Genomic DNA, 20,470 nt, shown 5'->3' on the forward strand with positions numbered 1-20,470 from the left:
TCTGTCTCTCTACTGCAGGCATTACCAACACACTACTCGTACATTGCAGTTCTGTATTTGAGTGACCGAGCCCATGAGGAAATTTGAACAAATCCATCCTGGTTTGTAAGATGTAAAGGTGCGAGTACTACTGAACTTGAAGGCATGCGATGAAGCCCATCGGAGGCGACCAGTGGACCGCTTCTCGACGTAATCTTACCATATCATTGACATTGTATGCGTCTTGTACGCCATTGAGCACGGAAATGTGCCAAAGTCCGCCCCTCGGACATATGGTAATTGACACTCAGGATTAATTAAGCACGAGACACAACGTCTTCCACGGTCAAGACTCCCCCATCAACGACGTATCAGTAGGTACGTACAGTGATCATAGTGCTTCGACAGAACTACTTCACTCCTCGTCCAACGTCAAGTCGATGACACTGCCATGAATATCAAGACCGACGATGGGGCATTCCTTCTTGATGTTATCATGGGTTGATGTAATGGAATCCTCGTCCAGGTCTAGTCGTTCCTTCTTGACGATCGAAGACGAACCAGAGCGTTCCATAGCTTGTAGCTTGCCCATGAGTGCCTGCACGCGCCCCTGCGCCGAGTTAAGCTCCTTCTGAATCGCATCGATGTCTTCAGCCGAATGAGCCGGAGATAACTGGTCGTCTTCATGCGGGGCTGTTGATGTTGCAGAGATCGTGGTAACTCTTGCCCTCTTGTGACTCGGTCCTGCTTCAGCAGCGTTCGAAGGCGATCGGTTGATTCGACGCTTGCGTTCAGGTCTGTCATCTAAGGGCAATATTCCCTCGGCTTGCAGAAAATCTGCATGTGTATGCGTAAATCTTACAAGCATTGGGGTCTCAGGATTCATGATACGACTCACCCTTGCAGCGATAGCGGAAGATGAAGCATGAATAAAAGGGTTCCTGCGCATTGACTAACTTTACAGGCTGTTTGCGTAGGTTATCGCATTTGCGAGCATCTCCTAGCCTGTAGATTCAGGCCAATGTTGTCGTTAAGTTGCGTGCGCGAAAACCCTTTTCGTAAGGCTGGTTCCACTCACGAGACGCATTGCATACCCATTTTCTTGCTTTTTTCGTGCACAATTCCAAGCTTGAACTTATCTGTACTGTCGTTGCTGCGCGCCTGGCTACTACCAAGTTTGATTACATGGGCGAGCCGCACTTCAATAGTGCCAAGGCCTGGCCGGGCTTCTGAGCTGACACCAATAGCATCGTCATCTAAGAAGTAAGTTAGCAGATTAGGGGCGGCATTTTCAATTCAAGATCCATACCTGTCGTTGCCAAGGAGGCGAAAGTATACGGTTTTCGCTGGTTTTTCGCGCATCTGATGCCCCAATAACTATCCTCGACAGCACGGAGGCGAGAGACTGCACCGCCAGCGTGTTGACCATCGACATAGAACTTCAGCCATGTCATGTGTGAGTCGTGTGTGGTGTCTCCGCGCCAGCAGATCTCGAATGTCTGTAGTTACTCAGTCTTGGAGCAGTTGAGAAGAGACACGCATTATGCACCTTTCCAACCTCACTAGGAATATAGCACGCCAGTGTCTTGTCGTCTACGGTTTCCACTAGGTATTCAGGCAATTCGCGGCCATCGCTCTTGATATACACCTCGAGATTGCTCGGCCCTCTACGCATGTCTGACAGTACTCGAGTATTGTGTGAGCAACGCGTAGAACATACGTATATGAGTAACACGCGAGCAGAAGGAGAGCCGGACGAGTCTTCCAAATGGCTGGAAGAATGAGTGGCAGCCAACGGGAACAATGGAAATGTGGCTACCGCGGCGGTGACCCGACATAGGCATCCCAGAAAGGAGATGCCGCCACCTCGGGTGTTGCCGTGCTACACTGACGTCCGTGCTGCCAAAGAAGCAGTACGGTAACCATCCCGCTCGCCATGCAACCATATTCCCGGTTCACCCGCTCTCCGACTCTCTCGCCTGGTGCATTGCGGCCAGCCTCAACCCTGCGAATATCAGTAGAAATATTACTAGACGACTAGTCCTCTCGACGGCAATTGGTTTCACTGCGCCATGCCTCGTCTCCGCATCCTCGCTGGGCCGTCTCTCGACGAACTCACGCCGATTGAGGCGAACTCGGACAGAGCTGTGGAATTCAAGAGCGATGTATTTCAGGGAAAAGTTGCAGCGTATATCAAAGGCTTTGCAGACCCGAGCGGGGACGTCAGTGACAGTGCCTACTTCGAGAAGCGGACGGGCGTAACATGGAGCATCCAGGTACAAGGTGAGCCGCGTTGTTCTCAGAAAAGTATCGGAAACTGAACCGACTCTACGGATAGGTAGATTTTCTAAGCAGTATTCCGCAGACGACGTTCTCTTCGGCAACGTCTTTGAACGACCACTGAAGCTCCCGTGGGGATTCAGTGCTGCTCTGAAATTCATGAAGTACGTCGCCATCCTCGTAGTCATAATATAATATGTATGCCGGACCGGGATCTCGGCCACCCTGAGCATTGCTCGACTCCCTCTCAACAATTTCGCACAATCAACCACACGATCCATATGTTACCTGCTCGTGTACATATTGCATGAGTGTGAGGTACTCGACTCACAGACTCGTAACCTAACTCGGCCGAGATCCCGGCCAGATACAGTATGCGCGACGGTCAATGACGTGCTCACTCTTTCCACGTAGCTTCGTCGACCCTACCCTCGAACAGGACCTCGCGTCCAGCAGCAAGCCATGGGCCCTTTCGCCGCTCATCTCGACGATGCCCCACCTCGAGCACAAGAGGATCAACGGTCCTGAAGACGTACCGTCCTTCCCAGCCGAGACGCTCATTGGCGACGATATATCCCAGCTGCAGCCAGCCAGTGCGAAGAAGACGGACGCGTCTGGCGAGCGTCGTACGTTCTTCAAAGATGCTTCTCGCAGGAAAGAAGTCGTGTTCGGTCCCGAGGTACGCACGCTCATTCATGTCCTCTGCGGCCGTACCGACAGCATCGCGTCTGCGCAGGACCTGATCACTGCCGATTTCTGCTACGACTATCTGCGCTTCAGCCCGCAAGGCGTCGAGCTCCGGCTCCCGGGCGGCATCACGATTGACATGATGAAGTACTGGGACGGACAGCGCGTGCCGTTCGTGTGCTGCGAGCGGTTGCATCCTGGCGACGAGCATAGTGAGCCGTGGGGCCGGGTCTTTTGGTGTATCGTTATCGAGGCGGTGGACGAAGATGAGGTGGTGGGTGCGCGTGGAGGGGATGTCGATTGATGCCTAGTCGCATAGATCTGTATTACTGGACATTTCTGACAGTGGACTGCTGGCTCATGTATACTGTGACGAAGTACATCCAGCGCCGGCTGAGTGCGAAGGGTACATTTGAGGGTGAGTGAAAGCGTATAGCATGCCGTTTGACAATACAACCTGTATATCACATTGTGGTTACTACCGCAACAGATTATCCATGTCCGATCATGCGATCCTCAACCAACGTCGGAATAATCGTCGGCTTACAGGATAAGTACCACGTACCGCCTATGAGCATACGTGCTATTCAACGAGACTTTCACTATTTGAGTCAAATTCCATAGAGTAAAGTAGACTAGACGGGGAGACGCACTGGCCCTCGGCGTCCGGATCGGAAACAACATCCTATTGGCATCAACAACGGTTTTATGTGCTGTTTGCAGGCTGCGTCCGAGCAACGAGCGAGGGGCGGTCGACGATGCGGGTGAGCTTCGCCTCGATCCGGTCCAGCTGCCTCTTCATAACCTTCATGTCCTCAGACATCTCCTCCACCTGCAAGCCTATCACCTTCATCTCGGTCTGCACGCCGTGCCCCGTCAGCCGTGTCTTACCCATCCAGCGAAATTCAGAGGGCTGCGCACCTTCAACGAGCGCACCTCAGCGTCGTCGTCGTCCTCATCTTGGTCTCCGTCGACGCCGATGGACGGCTTGCTGCTCGGAGGCCGCACTGCGATGGACTGGGCCTCAGAGGGTGCGTAGATGCTCCCTGCGCGACTCGGCGCCTGGAAGGGATACGGGCCCGCGCTGGCTAAGCTGCCCACACTGCTGATACTGTTCGGCCGGGACGCAGCGGGTGCGACTGGTGCATATTGCGACGGTCCGGCCTGGAAATGGGGGCCGCTGCTCCCGAGACGAGGCACGTATTGACCGGGGGCCTGAGGCCATGGCCCTTGAAGCTGGCCGTGGTGCAGCCTCACGGGCGTCGGAGCGACCGGCTGAGGGATTAGCGGCCGTGTCATTGCACGTATTGATCCCAGCATATCTATTGGGAACGACGCATGGTTGAGTACACTGCTCATGGGCTGGCCGAGGAACTGGATCACACGCACGATGTGGTCTATACTGGAAACGGAATGTCGCGAAAGGGTATTCCGGAGGATCCACTGGCTCACTCGCGGTCGGGATGTTGTCAAGCACAGGCTCTGGCGAACCGAGTCTACAGGGGCAGTTCTTGCGTAAGCCAAATTCAGCGCGAGAGAGGCGCTCGTCTTACACTGTGCAGTGCATCGCCTTACTCTGCTCGCCCACCAAGACTGCATACTTGAACAGCGCTGCGTCGACGGAGGACTGCACGTAGTCGTGTGGCCAAGGACGCGCCTGCCCCGCTCTGCAGCGCCACACGCGAAGCTCGATGAGGCCGAGGTGGCTGGGATCCGGGACCATCCATTGTATGTCGGGGGCTAGTGTCATAGCCCGCGCACGGTGAGGTTTGGCCATCTGTATGTGGGAGCAGCGCACTCACAGGCAAGGGCAACCTCTTTGAACAGGAAGGGCAGGATCAGGTTCACCCCCGCGCGCATCTGGAAGGCCGGGCTGTCTTGCAGCGGCGGACACCCGCACTTCTCGACGATGCATCGCCCGTCGATGCTGCACTGCACTGCGAGCCACCAGTTCGTCTTGTTGTTGCACCGCAGGCGGTGCTCCTGTCGGTGCCGGGAAAGCAGCAGTGGTGAGTGGCGTTACATGCAGATTGACGAGCGCACGGGGGTGGGACTCGCCTTTCCTTGCACGCTCGCGACGAAACAAGACATAATATTGTTGCACTCCTTCTTCACGTAGTATTCGTCGATTCGCGCGCCATCGCACTCGATATAGAAGTCGTAGTCGTAGTCTGCGGCTGAATGGGTCTGGAGCGTTCCGCTGGGGAGCCTGGAATCGGGGACGTCGCTTTGAAAACGCATCGAGGGTCAAAACGACGGTGTCAAGTCGTAGTATTCGTACAAGGAGGGGAGGACGGCGAGAAAGGGGGACAATGAGCATCATTCGATGTTGGAGGCTGCATTATGCTCTTGCCACTGCGGTTTGCCACTCACTGGCAGTGGGTTCAGCTAGTACTACATCCGACTTGCCACTCACAAGGGTCGCATTGACACGCGAGGGTCATTCTTTGTCAAGTCGATGTAGCAGGACATATCAGAGTCATCTTATTGTACGGTAGGCGATGAGGCTTGTCGAAGACTGCGGCCTCCGAGTCCGAGTCGTGCGCGTTGAGACGCGCTGTGTCACGTATCACATGGTCTGATCTGTCACATCCAGCTGCCCGCGCGTGACCGTACGTGGAAAGTCAGACGTCGACCGCGACCCTGTACCACTCACGCTCACCGGCACCGCTGGTTGACTGATTCTCTTTCCGCGACGTGAAAAATATGCAGCTGTATAAGACTACCAGAGCAAAGCGCGCTCCTCTCCGGATTGTTTCATTGCCGACTGAGACTGCAGTACTGCAGTGCTGCCCGAGAAACGCCACACAGAACCACGGGTTAGCCAGTACTAGTGTTCCTCGAGCTCGGAGACCGTTCACTCTCAATGGGACCTTATAAATGATCCATATATCTCACGGTTGCCATTGATTTAGCGGATATACAGTACGTGTCATGCATAATCTTGCGTTAGCTCGCTCAATCGACGATTCCCTGTGAATGTCCCGATTCTTTTGCTCAGTGTACTGCTTTTGTCTTTGTCGGAGCACTCGCAACGAACTCTGCTCACAGTAAAGCAAGGTGACACCGCGCCGGCAGGACGGGACGAAATATATCGCTCTCGCAGTTGGTGGACTCGCTTCATTCCGTATTGACGATTGCCAAGGTAGTCTGTCGTCGGACTTAGAGAAGGGATGAAGTCGGTTTTCGGCCATAGCGCTTTCCGAGCGAATGTGTCTCTGGACTCTGGCAACTTGAAGTCGTGCGTGGCACTTATGACCAGCGGCCGAGGTTGTGCTCTTCCCCGAGTGTCAGATGGACGGTCCACTGAGTCAATGGTGAGCATCTCAAGTGCCTATTGATCAGGTCCCTAACCGCGGTACCGCTCGTTCGATGGAGTGTGCAATTGTACGAGACTTGTCTTGCTACCGAACTCACCTGCGTCAGCCAACTCGAACTGATGGCCCGGGTCCCGCTCACCGCGTTTGGAGCGTAGCCACAGCCCTCGTGTGGCATCGAAAAAGGTGGCGCCCTTCCGCCAGGTGTCCAGGTATGAATTCCGGACCAGATGGGAGGGTTCCGAGTTGCTTGGGAGGCTCGTGAGAGCGGCGACGACTAGGGACAAGACGGTGAGTAGGGTATGCTTCTATGCGATCGGAGGGCGGCATACAGGACTGCAGGCATCGTCCAGTGGATGCGGAGCCACAGTAGATGTAAAGGACATCGCGAAGTATGTTTGGAATTGTGATATGATTTTCTGTCACTCATACCCCCTCTCGCTTCTCGCAATTTTCTCGACGGAACATCGCGTATTATATTGAGGTACGATAATCCCAACAACGATTCGAAGCAGATGTATGGAAGGCGATTTCGTATCGAACGAACTACTACACAACATGATAGAGACATGAGACAACAATACATCGTTTGCGGAAGCTCCAGGCAATCAGGTCGGCGAACATAAAACACAGTAAGCCCGTATGCATCAAGATCTCCGAGACCATAACTTACAAAAGCCATCACGAACAGCCGTACCGAGAAGAGTATACGACCTAAATTCAGCCCATCTCAATACAAGAGATTGTCCGTGCACTGAGAGACTCGTCTATCATCCGTCACGGCTCGTAAACGGTCCAAACTGTCCGCCTGCGGTGAACGTCAGCATTCGGCGATGATAGTCTGAACAGCAACGCACGACGTACACGTCCGCCGTGGATGCCACCATCCTCCCTCTTCCTCATCAGCCGCTGTTTGCGTTGTGGCTGGCCGACTCGGAATGCGAGTCGCCCGGTGCAGCTAGTCCCTCCTGACTCGGACGCGCGTTGCTGCCTCGATGTTCATCCGCGTGCTCGGTCGTGCCTGTGAATCCGCCCTTACGACCTTCGTCCGCGTCCGCGCCATGCTCAGCTACTCCGCGTGAGACTTCCGAGTCGTCTGCTTGCGGGGTGATGTAGTCTAGGGACTGCGCTAATCCGGTCTGGGCCGCGAACTGCTCCTGCGGCTGTTCGCCGAGCGTCGTCGCGGTCACCAGCGGTGCCCTGCTGGCAGCTGGAGGTGCGGTGTCCGTCGTACCGGGCACATCTGGTGCTGCGCTCGGGCTGGTATCCACGGCTCGCATCTCAACATCGGGTTCCTGCACGGCAGTCCGTCTCAATCTGTGCCAGATGCCACGGGTAGAGAGAGGGTCAGCGACAATTGGGCGGGCGGGCTGTTAGGTTCACCGCTTACACGAATTGCACTATAGATCGTATCGGACTGTCCGTTCGCTGTTCCGGTGTGTCCTGCTCGTCCACAGCTTCCGATGTAGGCGCTGGGTCAGCCGCGTGCGGGGAGTCGACGCGTCGATCGCCTTGGCCTTGGGGCTCATCGGCAGTGCATTCGAGCCATTCTGTACTATTGCAAGTGTCAGTGTGTCTTTGACATTCTGAGCGGCGAAGGTGACTGACCATCTTTCAAGTTCGGGGTCTATGCGAACTCGTCTCAGGCGCCATTGTGCCGAATCCACGTACTCTTGCAAGTCGACGAGGACAGGCAGCTCTTGGACCGTGACCGTCCCAGGCGACATCCACTCGTTGCACTCCAGCAGCCATTGGAGTCGCCGCACAATGCTATTTGCGGATTTCATGGCGTTCCGGCGAATCTCGGGCGAATCTAAAGACCAATAGATGTCATAGGTGATGTAAGCCAACACCCAATCGAGTCTGTAAACGGCCGCAAAAGGGAGTTGTTTCACAGTGTCTTGCATCTCCTTGCGGCGGAGGGTGGCCAAGTGCTTGTCGAATTGTTGGAGCATGTCGGCCAGGTAAGCTCCCCTCAACGGCTCGGATGGCAATGTGTGCTCCTTCTTGACGGACAATATGCATGTGGCCAAAACAGTCGTCGCGATTTCAATGGTGGACACAGAGTCACGGCATGCGTATACCGTCGTGAGTGCAGTCTGCATGTATTCCCAGTCTATATAGCAAACATCAGCTTATGTACTTTGTAAAGCAGATGGTTGACTTACCTTGAACGTCGCGCAGACGATATAGCTCGGTGTGCGGTGCACAGTCGTGTGTTCTCGTGTCCTGCATCCCGGGGCGCGGCGAGTAACCGCTATCCTCCGCGAGGAAGTCGAGGGTCACATAAATGTTTTGTACAACATCCAATGTGGCTCTTCTTTTTTTCGTGGACAGTTGATCGTTGTGTAAATGCTGGAATAACCTCATGCAGGCCTTGGTTCCATGGGCGAGAGGCATAGCGCGGATCAGTCCGGCTAACATGCGATAGTCAGAGTCCGAATGGAGGGCCTGATTGTCGTCGTCGTCGTCTGTCTGTGCTTGAATAAACGTGTCCAGCACCATGCAACCTATTGAGTTGATAGTGGTGCCGACTGAGTCGTCATGTTGCAACGAATTACCAGATGGCAGAGAAGAGGCTTCGGACGCTTTTGAAAGTGGATACTGATGATTCGACAAAACCGCGACCAAGGCGTTGCCCATTTCCTTCACGGCTTCGATTTGTGGGGGATGAGGTATAGGTAGGTCATCTAAACGCTGTCATAATAACCTACACGCCTCGATCCCGTTGTCGAAAGGCATGGAAAGGGCAAATGGAATCAAGAGACGGCGGTTTGAGTCCACATCGAGAGTCTTGGCCCAGTCGCCGAATTCGATCCGTGCTCGACTGAACGTGTACAGCAACATGCCACCTGTCAAGGCGGTGCTGTCCAAATCGTCGGATAGTACTTGATCGCCAGGTGCAGAACGAGAGGGCCCGGACGCTCGTGAACGTGAACCATGTGGTTCCGACAAGGCGGCGGCAACGGTTTTGCTTATTTCCATCACATTCTTGATGGCTCGGGCGATAGGCATCGCTCGCACGCAGGTCGCCATTGCGCGAAGAACGTCTGTATCCTGTGCAATGGTATAGATGTCCGAAAACAGTGAGTTTTCGTTTTCTTCGCTGTGGGTAATCTTGCCACCCAGGCACAACTGTTCGTGCGCCAACCAGTCGGATGTCTTCGAGAGATCTTGTAGATACACAAGATTGTCTGAAGCTTTCTTCAAGAGCTCCTCTACTAGAAATGACAAAATCAGTCTGCGACACTGAAGTCTTCCGCAATGTAGTTTGTGTAACTCACCATTGAGACTGGCCCACCACTGGTGCGGGCACTGAATCACGAACTTGAAGAGGAGTTGTACATGGGCTTGCCACCAGCTGATGATGGATTGTCGTACAAGACGTCCCCAGGGTTGCCACCGTGACCAGAAGCTGGTGTTGGGCTCCGGGATTGTGGATTTGATCGAAGAACACCACCATTGCCGGAACCATCTGAGACCAAAAGCTGAGGACACTAGGAGGAGCCACCGTGCACGTCTGCAGGCCCCGCATATCCACCATGCTTGGGGCGACTTGTACGGGCTGTAATGAACAAATGCAGGTAACACCGACGTGACTACTAGAAAGACTAGCAAGATGCCGACGAGCACTGTGCTCAGGACGGCGATGTCGGGTCCGAGCACCCATATATAGCCCACAACCCCAATGAGGAATAAGACGAGGGCCACCTGCAACAGGCAAGGAAGGAGGCTGACGATGCCCTCCACCTTCCACTTGTTAAGGGCGTCCCGACGGAGTTGCCAGGTCAGAACCTTCTGCTCTGTAGTCCGCAATCCCGATTGCTCCGCGTGGAAGTTCAACCATTGGTTGACAGCGAGAGCGACTGACGCAGCACCGAGGCTGAAGACCAGTGATGCGAACCACAACATAGCAATCCATCGGGGCGCAGGGGGGGCAGGAGGGAACGGCGACGAAGAGCTGGCCGGTGCGACGTCGGGGTTGCTCGACATATTACCGAACTGCACTGATATGCGCTCGAGGATCATCGTGTTGAAGTCAGGCGGTGGAAGCAAAACGGCGTAGTACTGGCAAGCGAACGCAGTGAGAACGGCAGAGAACAGGCCCGCCTAGGTAGTACAGGTAGATTAGCATGAAGCCGTCACATTCATAAAAGCATGGACACGACTTACGAAAACGAGAAGCGTGTTGATTTCATTTCGCCATCGTTCTATACGCTCCTCCTCGTAGGACCAAACCTCGTTCGCTAGTACCGGCCAAGCTTCGTCAGGTTTTTGCGGGTCCCGCGGCTTCATGTACTTTTCGAATACCTTGGACCAGGTAGTTTCGTTCATCGTGACCGACGGTGGTGGCGGCTCCCGTGCCTTCATAAACTTCTCGAACATGTTGAACCAGGCAGTTTCATCCATCGTGACAGACGGCGTTTGCAGCTCCCGCGGTGTCATAAACTTCTCGAACACTTTGGTCAGAACAGTCTCCATCTCCGATGGCGTCGTCGCATCCTTCGCCGAGTGGCCTGCCGACTCAGGCGAATGCTTCATTCCACTGGCATCCGACCGCTCATCCGAACCGTTCTTATGACAGTCAGACCTGGTCCTTGACATGCAGTTGAATGATCACTGATCACGCTCACCTCATTTGGAGTTGCAGGCGTAGTGTCATGAGGGGACGAGGAGGCACCCGCAGTGCCCGCCCCGACCGCTTTGCATGCCTGCGTATAGAGGTAAATGATCCTGGTCGCCGTTCAACTCTGTTGGTATTCACTGATAATTTAGCTTCAGAGCCGCCGTTTTCGATAGAACTTGTTCGACGGATGGCAAACTCTGGCGACGACGTCGCATCGGGGTCGGGAGTGTTTGCGTTCTCTCCGGGAACCGAATGCACCAGTGATTCCTACAAACCACGAATACAACAGATACAATCAATTTTCCCGCTGTGCCAAGGAAGAACGGCGGTGCGCACCTCGGGTGAGCCCATGACGGCGTCGGACGGTAATCAGTCAGGCGTATATGGATGGAAGTGGGCGGAGAGAGCTAGTAGAGGACGAGGCAGGGTGAAAGATAGCTAGTTATGTATGGCGGACGAGGACGGAAAACCTCATGTAGGTCAGGGTGGGAGACACGCGACAAGTTGAAGCTTTTCACAGAACTCGCAGCACACCGAGGATGGCTGCACATTGCTAACGCGAGGCCTCACAGCTGTCGCGACTCTAGTGCTCAATAGATCTGAAAATCACTGAGCATTAAGTTCGCAAGGATGCGGGCAGGCTCGCAGAGTAACACAAAGGGGAAGGTACATGCCATACTGTTGCGCGATGACACCTTGACGCCGTTACGAATTATCCAGTGCCGGGGGCAACATTGTACCGAAGTATAGGGAAATTGTGATCGGATCAAGGCATACGGAAGCCTGTGCGTAGTCTTCGTCAACGCACAACACACACTGAGGGGCAACTGCATGCGTACCATCATCGACGAGAGCCCGCCGGCGTCGTGTGATTGAGCAGCAGCAATGGATATTGTCGAGACAGGTATGAGAGCTGTCATGCATGTGTTGTGCACGTTGACCTCGCAAGTGTGCAAGGCCACTTACGTCGAACGAAGACACTCGTGTCCCTGGTTCTGTGGCCAAAGCCTCGATTGTGTGGCTCGGAGGTCGTGTCAAAAGTCCAAGATCCACCTGTTGAGTCCTTTTGTAGTGATTGGGAGGCTGAAATGAACGACGACAGCTGGCGCTCGGTGTCCCGTCCGCCTCAAGGCATACTTACGCGAGACTTCGAAGGAGGCAAGGCAGCAGGCTACGTACCCTATGTGCGTGTTGTGCGTGTTCAAAGTAATGCCGGTGGCAAGTACCGCGAGGCAAGCTGCCAGTGGAAGACCGCCCTCCCCTTCGTCAAAGAGGTGGGCCCGTCTCAACCTGTGCAGTCACGGTGGGCTGTCATGTCCGATGAGGAGGCGAAGCGAACGGCCGGGCCCTCGGAGAAAAATAACCTATTTAGCATCCGCGAAGCGCCTGAGATCACATCTTCTCCAGTTGTCCGTTGGGCGCGTCGCTCAGTGTTGTCCTCGACTGCTCATCGCTACTCCACAATACATCCTCGAGCCACGCACGGAGAGCGCACAGATCATCGCGCCGCGCATCAGCGGTCGTGCGGGACTCCACGGACATTCTCTGTCCAATCGTATATCCGCGTTGCGCGCGCCAAAGGTGAGGTCACAGTTGAATGCCTAATCCTGAGGCAGATGACTATGTGATATATCTGTAGGAGGAACCAGTAGGTTGGGGAGAGCCAAGTGCTCGTAGATGATCAGCACTAAACGTGGCTCGGTGAACGGAGTCAGAAGCATAGTTCGCTAGATAATACACTGAGTAGTACTCACGACTCGCAGCGAGTTGACAGTATGCCTGAGGAACGCTATGCATGTAACTGTGAGGAAGCCTATCCCATGTCAGTGGACATGCGAACGCGAACGTACGTTTGGTCCAAGAAAGGGATCAGGTCTGCAGCTGTGGGTGGGGCGTTCTTCGTGGACAACATTTCGACCGACCGAGTGTGGGTGGAAGGTCCTTGTGTACCAGCTGCGGGCCCCTTAAACGACCAGCGACAAGACGTCACGGTGTGCGGCCATCGCCGGGTTCTTCGGAGAGAAGGGGGCATATCGACTGCCGAATAGGAGAAACATCGCGCAGCTTTCGGACATGTGGATGCAGCAGTGGGAACTTGATCGCGCCGCTTCTTGGGCGGCTCGGAAAGGGTGGTCAGTCTCAGCTTGAACCTACAGCATGGCCGCGTCACCAAGCCGTCGCCGACACCCTCCAACGAACGTAGAGTTTACCGCCAAGGCAGACCCGCGTATACGTACCACAACTTGTCGGTGGGCACAATAGCCACGTCTTCGCATACCGTGATTACCCACTAGTCCGAGATGTGGCGCGAAAGCCTATGACTGGTAGCGGGTAGGACCGCAACTGTACACGTCCAAGTCCTGTCGCGGGCTGCCCAGTGCCATCATTGTGAAGCTCGCGCTCGGGGCGGTCCAGGGCGTCGGTGAGGTACATGCACTATGACCCGGCAGTATCCTGGTGTCCGTGATAGACTGCAGAAGAGTTCCAAATTAGCCAAACAGACTGTTTGATAGAAATGTGGTGGAAGTTATGATACCTTGATCGGAATGTAAGGCCTCAATATTAATGGTCGGTAAGCACCTGAAGCTGTCTACCTAGGGCTTCGCCCTCAGTGACAATAAAAGGAAACAACAACAACAAGCACCTGAAGTGTATCAGGTAGTACCCACTAGTTCGATGCAGTACGCAATTGTCCGAGACCTCAGGCTGTCTAGTTTCCGGACTCGAGTCGGAGTACTCACGTCGTACTGCAGTCTGGAATCGAACTCACCTGCGTCCATCAATCAATTGATCTGGTGGCCCGAATTCTGCATTCAAGTTGCCGCGTTTGGAGCGAGGCCACAATATTCTAGCAGTGCAGTGCTTCCCGGACAACTCGGACGGGCGCTGTGACGTTGAGCGCCGCAAGGTCCTGGTGGGATTCCAGCTCACGTACCAGCTGCCATCGTCGCACGGGTTCGTTGTTCGATGCCGGAAGGAGAGTCAACAGACGTCCAACGCTCCGGACGGGCGCTCACGATGCTTACCATATCGGGCAACAAACCTTCCTTCTCTGTCAAGTCGAATGCTCGTCTTTCAACCATCACGTTGCTTCTCGTCCATCACGCGTATTCTCGAGTCTCTTTCCCTTGTCAGATTTCGGTTTCGAAAGTCTATATCTCTCGCTGTCTCTCCCTGCCACATTTTGTTTCTATCGTATCTCGCTCGCGCTGCATGTACTTAAACCGGGCTCAAGTGTCCGTTTCCCTATCCAAACTCTCCCCCGCTCGACACTCTCGCTCGTCCGCTCTCCGCATGCCCGCTCGCTGCACGCCCGCTCGTTGCATGCCCGCTCGCCCGCTCGTCCGCTCCTCGTTCGTGTCACTTGCGCCTTCATGTACGCGGTCTCACCCTCGCGCCCCTGAATTCAAGTTGACGATGCGTCGCCTTCGCGCGGGTGAACGCTTCGCCATCGAGATCAGGAAGTCGTAAGCTGAAGTACGTTGCCCTCATTACAGTAAGTTCTCTCTCGCATAGTCCCAACCTTCGCCGCCTCTCGCCCTCTCGTGCTTACGACTCTCCGGCGCCGTCCTCTCTCCCTTCGAGCGCTCCGTCGCCGAATGACTCTCTGACAGCACGTCAGATTGGGGTCAATGAAGCACTGATCGTCCTGTCAATGCACTCTTGCGTTACGGACGCCGTGAGGCGCCGAAATCTGACAGCGGGTTTAGCGGGGATTGGGACTTCGGCCTCCTCTTGTACCCCGCGATCAGTCTCTTCAGTCTCTCACATGTCTGAAACCTTGAACCAGGTCTGATCCAACAGCTTTTGTCAGATGCTTGTGCTCGAAGCTCGCGCAAGGTGATATACGACCACACTGTCCCCACCGGTACGTAAGATGTGGCCTTGCATCACATTCCCTTTACGAAGAACGCCGCTGTGCTATTCTGGGCTGAATCCATCTGTCGATGACGAGATTGTATACTGTAGCGAACCCTACAACCCGGATGTCACGCGTCACAAGCCCGCCGCCCGCCGCGGCGAGGATGTCATGTTACTCGTCACACCCGACCCCGCCGCCGGCGCCAACACTGTCGCTAGGCGCTAGGAGCGGCGCCTGCGGCGGGCACAGCGACAAGACCGCCATCCGGGGGGCGCATCACACGTCACACGCGTCCCCGCCGCTGCGCCGGATCGTGTACAGCCTGTCACACGTCACACCCCCATCCGGGTTGTGGGGTTCGCTACAGTACGTTCCGTTTCTGCATTGGACTTCCATGTCTGACCGCTCGGTGTTCCAGGGTGTTCCCTTCAGTTCTGCGACAGAACTGCTGCAGCGCATGGACCACGTCGCAGCATAGCACTGCCTGTCACAGCCTCCCTGGGCCAGTGTTGTGAGCACATCCGAGTCTCAGTTCCCGGCGGCAGTGTGACACACTGGTGACCGGACGCAAACCGCCAAGATAGGCAGGTAGCGCCGAGATCAGGCGCCTCGAGGTAGCCGAGGTGAAGCTCGACGCGTTGATTGGCTGCAGGGAGCGAATCCGTTCTCGGGGGCCTGGGCCTGGCTGGGCAGGACTGGCGTCGAAGACTGCGTTCCTGAACACGGACAGTCGCCGGGAGACGCGGACGTCTTCCACCCGTGGGGGCAACCCAGGGACAACAGACTTCGCTGCTACGCCCATGTCACCGTCTGCTCGCTCTTAACAGCAGTCACCGCTCGTCTCAGCGCTCCTGCCAACTTCAAGTCTGTGAGTGCCCTGCTCTCCCGCACTCTACTTACATACTGCGCTCGGAGGCGGCGGTCGGGTTTCACCTTTCCCTCTCCCCGTGTTCGTTCCAGAACACTAACTGCTTTTGTTCGCAGGTGCTGAGTTGGTGCTTGCATCAACGGACCAGCCCGCACTCACCATTCCTTTCGGATCACACTCGTTCAAAAACAAGCAGCGCCCCATCGCGCGCACTCGCGAGGTCTACCTCCTTCCCCTAACGATTGCTCATGTTCACGCCCCCGCCCTCGCCCGACCCGCCCCGCACGCATCGTGGCCACCATGAAGCCAGATCCGCACGTCCGTTCGATATCCCGGCGGAGCCCTACCTAGCCGTCACGCGATCGAGCTCCCCGGCGACGTCGTCTTCCCGCTCCAGCAGCCCGTCCCCGACCCCCGCCTCCTCATGTATGACCACGCACGACCGTGCAGGCGCCGTGACCTTCGAGAAGCTGCACGCCCGTGTCGACGAAGCGCAGCTCCGCGCGCTCATGAAGAAACGTCGCAACGCACGAAGATTGAAGTTCTCTATTCTGTTCGTGCCTGTCGCCCTTATTGTCATCACCTTGTCTACGCGATACATGGCGCACCCTGCCGTGCTCGACATGCTCTCTCCAGACGGGCCCGCGCAAGGATGGCACGTGCTTGCGGCGTCGGTACTCGACTGGCAGGGCACCGTCCACGAGGGTCACGACAAGCGGGAGGTAGAGTATGAGCTGGATCTGGGGGCTCGCTCGGTAACAGCGAGCACGACCTCGTTACGTTCCCAGTCTGACAGTGCATCCACTGTCTCTGCCTCAGCCACCGCGACGTCCATCATGACCGCCTCCGTGACGGGTTCCGGTTCGAGCGCAGCGCCGACGGCGACCACCGACAACTGGGCGGTACCGACCATACCCTCGGAATCGCCTGCGCTCCCGACGCCCTTCCCGCAGCCGTTCGACTCGACGGGGATCACGACGAACTTCTCGACGGATGGCTGCCGCGAGTTCTTCTTGAACATGACGCAGACGGCGCCGTTCCGCGAGTGCAGGCCCTTCTCGATGCTTGTGCAGCACTCGAGTGCGTTCTTCGAGGTGCGTTATTTATAGCCATCGTGTGTGCGGGGTTCCGCGAGTTCCGGCCATGGTTGGCGGGGACGTGATCGATATTGGGCTGGGCTCTGATCGCACGCAGGAGCCGAGAGTCATATCTACAACCTCCCCGATGACAATGTGCAGATCTCTCCCGGCTCGTCATCGTCATCGATAGTCTGCTTCTCTGCTCTTCTGGGTCCATAATTGTGTGTGGTATGGATGGCTGACATGCACGAACAGGCGCAGTCCAACCTCACGGAGTTGAACAGCATCATCTGGGGTACGTGCAACACGGACCTCAGCGTGGACCAGTGCGACGCGAATATCGCCTGGTTTGCGGATGCCCTCCAGGACGCGTGCGCGACGGACCTGGAAGCCAACAACGAAGTCGCCGCGAGCAGTCTCCTCGGTAGGTCCCTCCTTCCCCTCCCCTCCCCTTGCTAACCCCGCCTCTTCTTCTCCATAGGCCTGCAAGCCTACTCGCTCCTGCGTGAGACCGCGTGCCTCGCCTCTTCCACAAACGCGTACTGCTACTTGACCGCGTTCGGCGCCGGCGCGCACCCCGCGGACGCGTACTACTACACGCTCCCGCTGGGGGCCTCGCTCCCGAACGCGAGCGATCCAAGTTGCTCCACTTGCACACAGGGCGTCATGGCGGAGTACGTTACCCATGGGCTGAACACGAGCGGCCTGCAGGAGACGTATGCGGCCGCGGCCGTGCTGACGAACCATGTATGTGGCACGGGGTTCGTGCAGGAGATGGAGGTGAAAAGCAATGCGGCGGGGCGGGCGCGGAGCGGAGGGGAAAGGTGGTGGACGGCCGTCGGCATCAGTGTTTGTGTGGTGAGTGCGATGGTTGGGGTGAGTGGTGTGTGGTAGGGTAGGGGTGAGCGACGGTATCTGGCGCTGCACTTGCGTGATTTCTCGGAGGGCATTTTCTTTCGGACCTGCGTTACATATCGGCGGGGGTTCTTTTGGTTGACATTTGGGCTGCAAGGACTCTGCATGTTGTGTTTAGCTAAGTACTTACGTCGGCGCCATCCGCCTGCTGTTCGCAGCGCGGGAGCGTGCTCACATCTGGTGTGGGCTTTTCGTCGCGCGTCGCGCGTTCATTCATTCTTTTAGCTGGTTCCACGCCCATACCTGGCTGCTTTTGCTATCTTATTATTCGTATATTATTCGTCGAGTAGTTTCTCTCTTACGGGTTTCTCTCCTGGTTGGCAGTGGCTGTGGCTGTGGTACCGTCTATCGTAGAACATAAACGTCGATGACTCGGATGAGTACTTACAATATCACGAGCAGAGATGCTTGTTGAACGGAACCGTCTGAACGTTGATCGATTATTCTGATATGCAGTGGAAGGTCTCTATACTCAGGCTGTATGGTAAGTATGTGGCTGGTTGGTGGCGGGTCGGGCGGACCGACAGGCGGCAATTGCCAAATAAGGCATACCGCCGATTTGGCAATGCGGCCAGCAAGCGGCCAGTCGCACGAGGCTCGCCACTCGACCTGCTCCTGCCAACGAGCACACTTGTTTCCTCCCACTGCCAATCATTGCGATGCCTATGGCTGCTATTTTGTGGTTGCACGAGGCACCTCGACTAGGGATTGCAGTTCGCTTTGTTCGGTGATCATCGCCAAACCGACTCGGAGGCGAGGAAATCATGACCTACTAGCCCTTGGTAGGCCACTCACAGTCTCCATGCAGCCGGCACTGGCCAGCGTCTGCTATGGGAGGCTATGGACCACTCGTGCAATGCGCTTTGGCTTTGGCTTTGGTCGGCTATTGCCGGGCTATTGTGTCGCGCTCGAGGAAGCTCTGTTGATCGGGCTCGATCGAGATCTCCTCATGTTATACGTTTGCTTTGACTTTGACTTTGCCCCTGTTGTCCTAGCGTGCTGTGACCACACCAAGCGAGATGGCCTTGCCGCTTCGCACGCAGTATTTAATGCGCTGGACGACGAGAATGCTCCCCGAACACACATCCCCTCAGGCTGCACGGTCTTCAAGCTTCAAGTCCAGTGTGCCACCGCGCGAACATGTCATTCGTACCCCGATACGGCGCCAGACTCATAGGCCCCAACGGGGCGTACGACGATTACGGGTTCGAGGAACACGACAACGTTCTGTCCTGTTACGTCGAGTTCGCGGGAAGTACCTTTGTAAGTGCCACTTCCGTGCTCCCCCCGGCTGGTGCTGACCCTTGAGCCACTCAGCCGTACAGGTGCGCGTTCCAGAATGCGACTGGGCATGACGTCCGTGTCTTTCTCTCGGCCGCTGGAAACAGCCTGTGCAATTCGTGCCATTTTGGTCCCATGGAAGCGGGCTTTGTGGGCCAATGCCCGGACCCGGAAGAAGTGGACCTTCGAATCAATGCTCGTGGTGCGCGTCCTAAAGAGGAGCAACGCCTGAAGCCAATCACGATTCCACACAGCAGTGAGTGACACGGCATACTTGTCACAGCATCGCCGTTGACCATGGTCGTAGACCCTTACTTCGCGGCGAACCGGGACATCATCGAACTCCGCGTCTTCAACGTCGGGCCACTCACACGGGCGGCAAACGCCACGTTAGCAGACGGACGGCTCTCTGCGCCAGCCTCTCTGACCAAGCAGGGCAGCGCAGACTGGATGGCCACCCCGAGGTATGGGCGCACCCGGACACTGTGTTCCGGTTCGTGGTTACGGACGGAGGCGACTTGTTGCACCACGAGACCGCGCGGCCGTCTGCAGCGACCATGGCGCGTGCTAGGACGCTGAATCCCCCGACAGTGCCCTCTGTTACGCTGCCCCCCTTCGTTGCGCTGAAACCCTACGTGAGGCCCCCGATGGTCGGTCCGGTGCCGGTGAGCCAGACGACTCCTCGCTCTCATGGCCCTCGCCACGATGCTTCTCATCCTTATGGGTACCACGCCATCAAGCCTGGAACTCGCCTCGTCGTCGGTGCTCGGTCAGAACGCGGCACTGGCAGCGCTGAGGGACGACCCGCACTGGCAGAAGGTGGATCTGGCGAGCCTTCGCAGGAACGCCTGGACATGGTGGTGCAGCAACACCCGGATGTTGAGGCCCACTTGCAGTTGGCGCGGTATCGAGTTAAACTCGCACAGACTCTCCATTATATGAAGGCGTCTGACATGTGAAGGTGTCGCCCCTTCCTTGTATATGTAGTATGCCATTTGATGTATGCTATCGCTTATGTACCTTATGCAAATCATAGTCTGTCCCCGTATGTTTTTGTGTGCTGCACGATGAGGCACTCGTTTCGGATTGAGGTATATACGACCATGTCGATCTTGGGCGCCACTCAACTTGAAGTACTCAACATCGCGTCGCGTTGCGCTTACTTATTCCCCACCAGCTGCAGTGGCTCTGGTGGGTCACGGCATATCGGGATGACTTTGGCGAGATTTGGCGTGGTGCGGTGGCCACCTTCTGTGTGCCTACAATGTACGTACATGGATGTCACATTTGCCTTTAGGTACCCAAATCCGGGGGATCTGTGTATTCGCCGTCGTTGCCACTATCATAGATCTACCATCATGCCCAAATTTGGTTATTGTACTGAACGCTGGCGTCTAAGATACTTCTGGTAATTCACTCGGACGGCGTGCCAGCACCGTGCTAAATTCTGAATGTCCAGTGATCTCCGACCTTTACGGTCGCGCCCCGCCTTTCTGCTCTCCTAGGCTGCTTCATAGACAGAATACCTCCACCGCCAGTACAATTCTGATTCCGCTACACAGGAATAGGCCCCGA

General features: G+C 56.0%; 8 protein-coding genes across 8 annotated transcripts; 4 read left to right on the forward strand and 4 right to left on the reverse strand.

Annotated features, from left to right (window-relative positions):
• Positions 1-126: 126 nt before the first annotated feature.
• Positions 127-1,791, reverse strand: B0H18DRAFT_981918 (uncharacterized protein). The gene is made up of 5 exons (XM_048044509.1): positions 1,529-1,791; positions 1,289-1,478; positions 1,058-1,235; positions 878-984; positions 127-816 (listed from the first exon to the last, which is right to left on the reverse strand). The coding sequence occupies exons 1-5, from the start codon at positions 1,652-1,654 to the stop codon at positions 395-397; spliced, it is 1,023 nt and encodes a 340-aa protein (XP_047898009.1). The 5' UTR covers positions 1,655-1,791; the 3' UTR covers positions 127-394.
• An 87-nt stretch (positions 1,792-1,878) lies between these two features.
• Positions 1,879-3,405, forward strand: B0H18DRAFT_600935 (uncharacterized protein). The gene is made up of 4 exons (XM_048038732.1): positions 1,879-2,262; positions 2,318-2,423; positions 2,674-2,938; positions 2,996-3,405. Exons 1-4 carry the CDS (start codon positions 2,052-2,054, stop codon positions 3,248-3,250), a joined length of 837 nt encoding a protein of 278 aa, XP_047898010.1. The 5' UTR covers positions 1,879-2,051; the 3' UTR covers positions 3,251-3,405.
• Positions 3,406-3,652: 247 nt separating this feature from the next.
• Positions 3,653-5,187, reverse strand: B0H18DRAFT_1115148 (uncharacterized protein; the record flags this gene model as incomplete). The annotated part of the gene is made up of 6 exons (XM_048033222.1): positions 3,653-3,805; positions 3,868-4,343; positions 4,399-4,442; positions 4,500-4,686; positions 4,749-4,929; positions 4,990-5,187. 6 exons carry the CDS (start codon positions 5,185-5,187, stop codon positions 3,653-3,655), a joined length of 1,239 nt encoding a protein of 412 aa, XP_047898011.1.
• Positions 5,188-7,027: 1,840 nt separating this feature from the next.
• On the reverse strand, positions 7,028-9,175 carry B0H18DRAFT_600953 (uncharacterized protein). Its single transcript, XM_048038733.1, has 5 exons — positions 8,432-9,175; positions 7,872-8,379; positions 7,654-7,818; positions 7,128-7,580; positions 7,028-7,071 (listed from the first exon to the last, which is right to left on the reverse strand). The coding sequence occupies exons 1-4, from the start codon at positions 8,904-8,906 to the stop codon at positions 7,166-7,168; spliced, it is 1,563 nt and encodes a 520-aa protein (XP_047898012.1). The 5' UTR covers positions 8,907-9,175; the 3' UTR covers positions 7,028-7,071; positions 7,128-7,165.
• A 637-nt stretch (positions 9,176-9,812) lies between these two features.
• B0H18DRAFT_928172 (uncharacterized protein) lies at positions 9,813-10,954 on the reverse strand (the record flags this gene model as incomplete). Its single annotated transcript, XM_048041669.1, has 3 exons — positions 10,898-10,954; positions 10,437-10,838; positions 9,813-10,373 (listed from the first exon to the last, which is right to left on the reverse strand). Coding segments are annotated over exons 2-3 (930 nt in total), but the record flags the coding sequence as incomplete, so codon positions are not given.
• A 699-nt stretch (positions 10,955-11,653) lies between these two features.
• On the forward strand, positions 11,654-12,796 carry B0H18DRAFT_981926 (uncharacterized protein). Its single transcript, XM_048044510.1, has 4 exons — positions 11,654-11,673; positions 11,730-11,803; positions 11,857-12,679; positions 12,741-12,796. The coding sequence occupies exons 2-3, from the start codon at positions 11,776-11,778 to the stop codon at positions 12,516-12,518; spliced, it is 690 nt and encodes a 229-aa protein (XP_047898014.1). The 5' UTR covers positions 11,654-11,673; positions 11,730-11,775; the 3' UTR covers positions 12,519-12,679; positions 12,741-12,796.
• A 2,688-nt stretch (positions 12,797-15,484) lies between these two features.
• Positions 15,485-17,608, forward strand: B0H18DRAFT_981934 (uncharacterized protein). The gene is made up of 3 exons (XM_048044511.1): positions 15,485-16,714; positions 16,955-17,123; positions 17,181-17,608. The coding sequence occupies exons 1-3, from the start codon at positions 15,869-15,871 to the stop codon at positions 17,591-17,593; spliced, it is 1,428 nt and encodes a 475-aa protein (XP_047898015.1). The 5' UTR covers positions 15,485-15,868; the 3' UTR covers positions 17,594-17,608.
• A 1,006-nt stretch (positions 17,609-18,614) lies between these two features.
• B0H18DRAFT_601025 (uncharacterized protein) lies at positions 18,615-19,570 on the forward strand. The gene is made up of 3 exons (XM_048038735.1): positions 18,615-18,877; positions 18,932-19,151; positions 19,203-19,570. Exons 1-3 carry the CDS (start codon positions 18,755-18,757, stop codon positions 19,472-19,474), a joined length of 615 nt encoding a protein of 204 aa, XP_047898016.1. The 5' UTR covers positions 18,615-18,754; the 3' UTR covers positions 19,475-19,570.
• Positions 19,571-20,470: the final 900 nt, after the last annotated feature.

Source organism: Fomitopsis serialis (assembly GCF_022376445.1).
Source record: "Fomitopsis serialis strain Sig1Antser10 chromosome Unknown B0H18scaffold_7, whole genome shotgun sequence".
NCBI classification, from domain to species: Eukaryota; Fungi; Basidiomycota; class Agaricomycetes; order Polyporales; family Fomitopsidaceae; genus Fomitopsis; species Fomitopsis serialis.

Bases quoted from the DNA above. Each gene is read 5' to 3' on its own strand.
- B0H18DRAFT_981918 (XM_048044509.1), bottom strand. From the start codon at position 1,654: ATGCGTAGAGGGCCGAGCAATCTCGAGGTGTATATCAAGAGCGATGGC. The intron at 1,236-1,288 runs GTATGGATCTTG...CTTACTTCTTAG, and splicing joins CGCCTCCTTGGCAACGACAG to ATGACGATGCTATTGGTGTC. The intron at 985-1,057 runs GTGAGTGGAACC...CTGAATCTACAG, and splicing joins ATGGGTATGCAATGCGTCTC to GCTAGGAGATGCTCGCAAAT.
- B0H18DRAFT_981926 (XM_048044510.1), top strand. From the start codon at position 11,776: ATGGATATTGTCGAGACAGGTATGAGAG. The intron at 11,804-11,856 runs CTGTCATGCATG...AAGGCCACTTAC, and splicing joins TGTCGAGACAGGTATGAGAG to GTCGAACGAAGACACTCGTG.
- B0H18DRAFT_981934 (XM_048044511.1), top strand. From the start codon at position 15,869: ATGTTCACGCCCCCGCCCTCGCCCGACCCGCCCCGCACGCATCGTGGC. The intron at 16,715-16,954 runs GTGCGTTATTTA...ATGCACGAACAG, and splicing joins ACTCGAGTGCGTTCTTCGAG to GCGCAGTCCAACCTCACGGA. The intron at 17,124-17,180 runs GTAGGTCCCTCC...TCTTCTCCATAG, and splicing joins CGCCGCGAGCAGTCTCCTCG to GCCTGCAAGCCTACTCGCTC.
- B0H18DRAFT_600953 (XM_048038733.1), bottom strand. From the start codon at position 8,906: ATGGGCAACGCCTTGGTCGCGGTTTTGTCGAATCATCAGTATCCACTT. The intron at 8,380-8,431 runs GTAAGTCAACCA...TTTGCTATATAG, and splicing joins TCGTCTGCGCGACGTTCAAG to ACTGGGAATACATGCAGACT. The intron at 7,581-7,653 runs GTAAGCGGTGAA...CATCTGGCACAG, and splicing joins CGATCTATAGTGCAATTCGT to ATTGAGACGGACTGCCGTGC.
- B0H18DRAFT_600935 (XM_048038732.1), top strand. From the start codon at position 2,052: ATGCCTCGTCTCCGCATCCTCGCTGGGCCGTCTCTCGACGAACTCACG. The intron at 2,424-2,673 runs GTACGTCGCCAT...CTTTCCACGTAG, and splicing joins GCTGCTCTGAAATTCATGAA to CTTCGTCGACCCTACCCTCG. The intron at 2,939-2,995 runs GTACGCACGCTC...GCGTCTGCGCAG, and splicing joins AAGTCGTGTTCGGTCCCGAG to GACCTGATCACTGCCGATTT.
- B0H18DRAFT_601025 (XM_048038735.1), top strand. From the start codon at position 18,755: ATGTCATTCGTACCCCGATACGGCGCCAGACTCATAGGCCCCAACGGG. The intron at 18,878-18,931 runs GTAAGTGCCACT...TGAGCCACTCAG, and splicing joins AGTTCGCGGGAAGTACCTTT to CCGTACAGGTGCGCGTTCCA. The intron at 19,152-19,202 runs GTGAGTGACACG...CCATGGTCGTAG, and splicing joins AATCACGATTCCACACAGCA to ACCCTTACTTCGCGGCGAAC.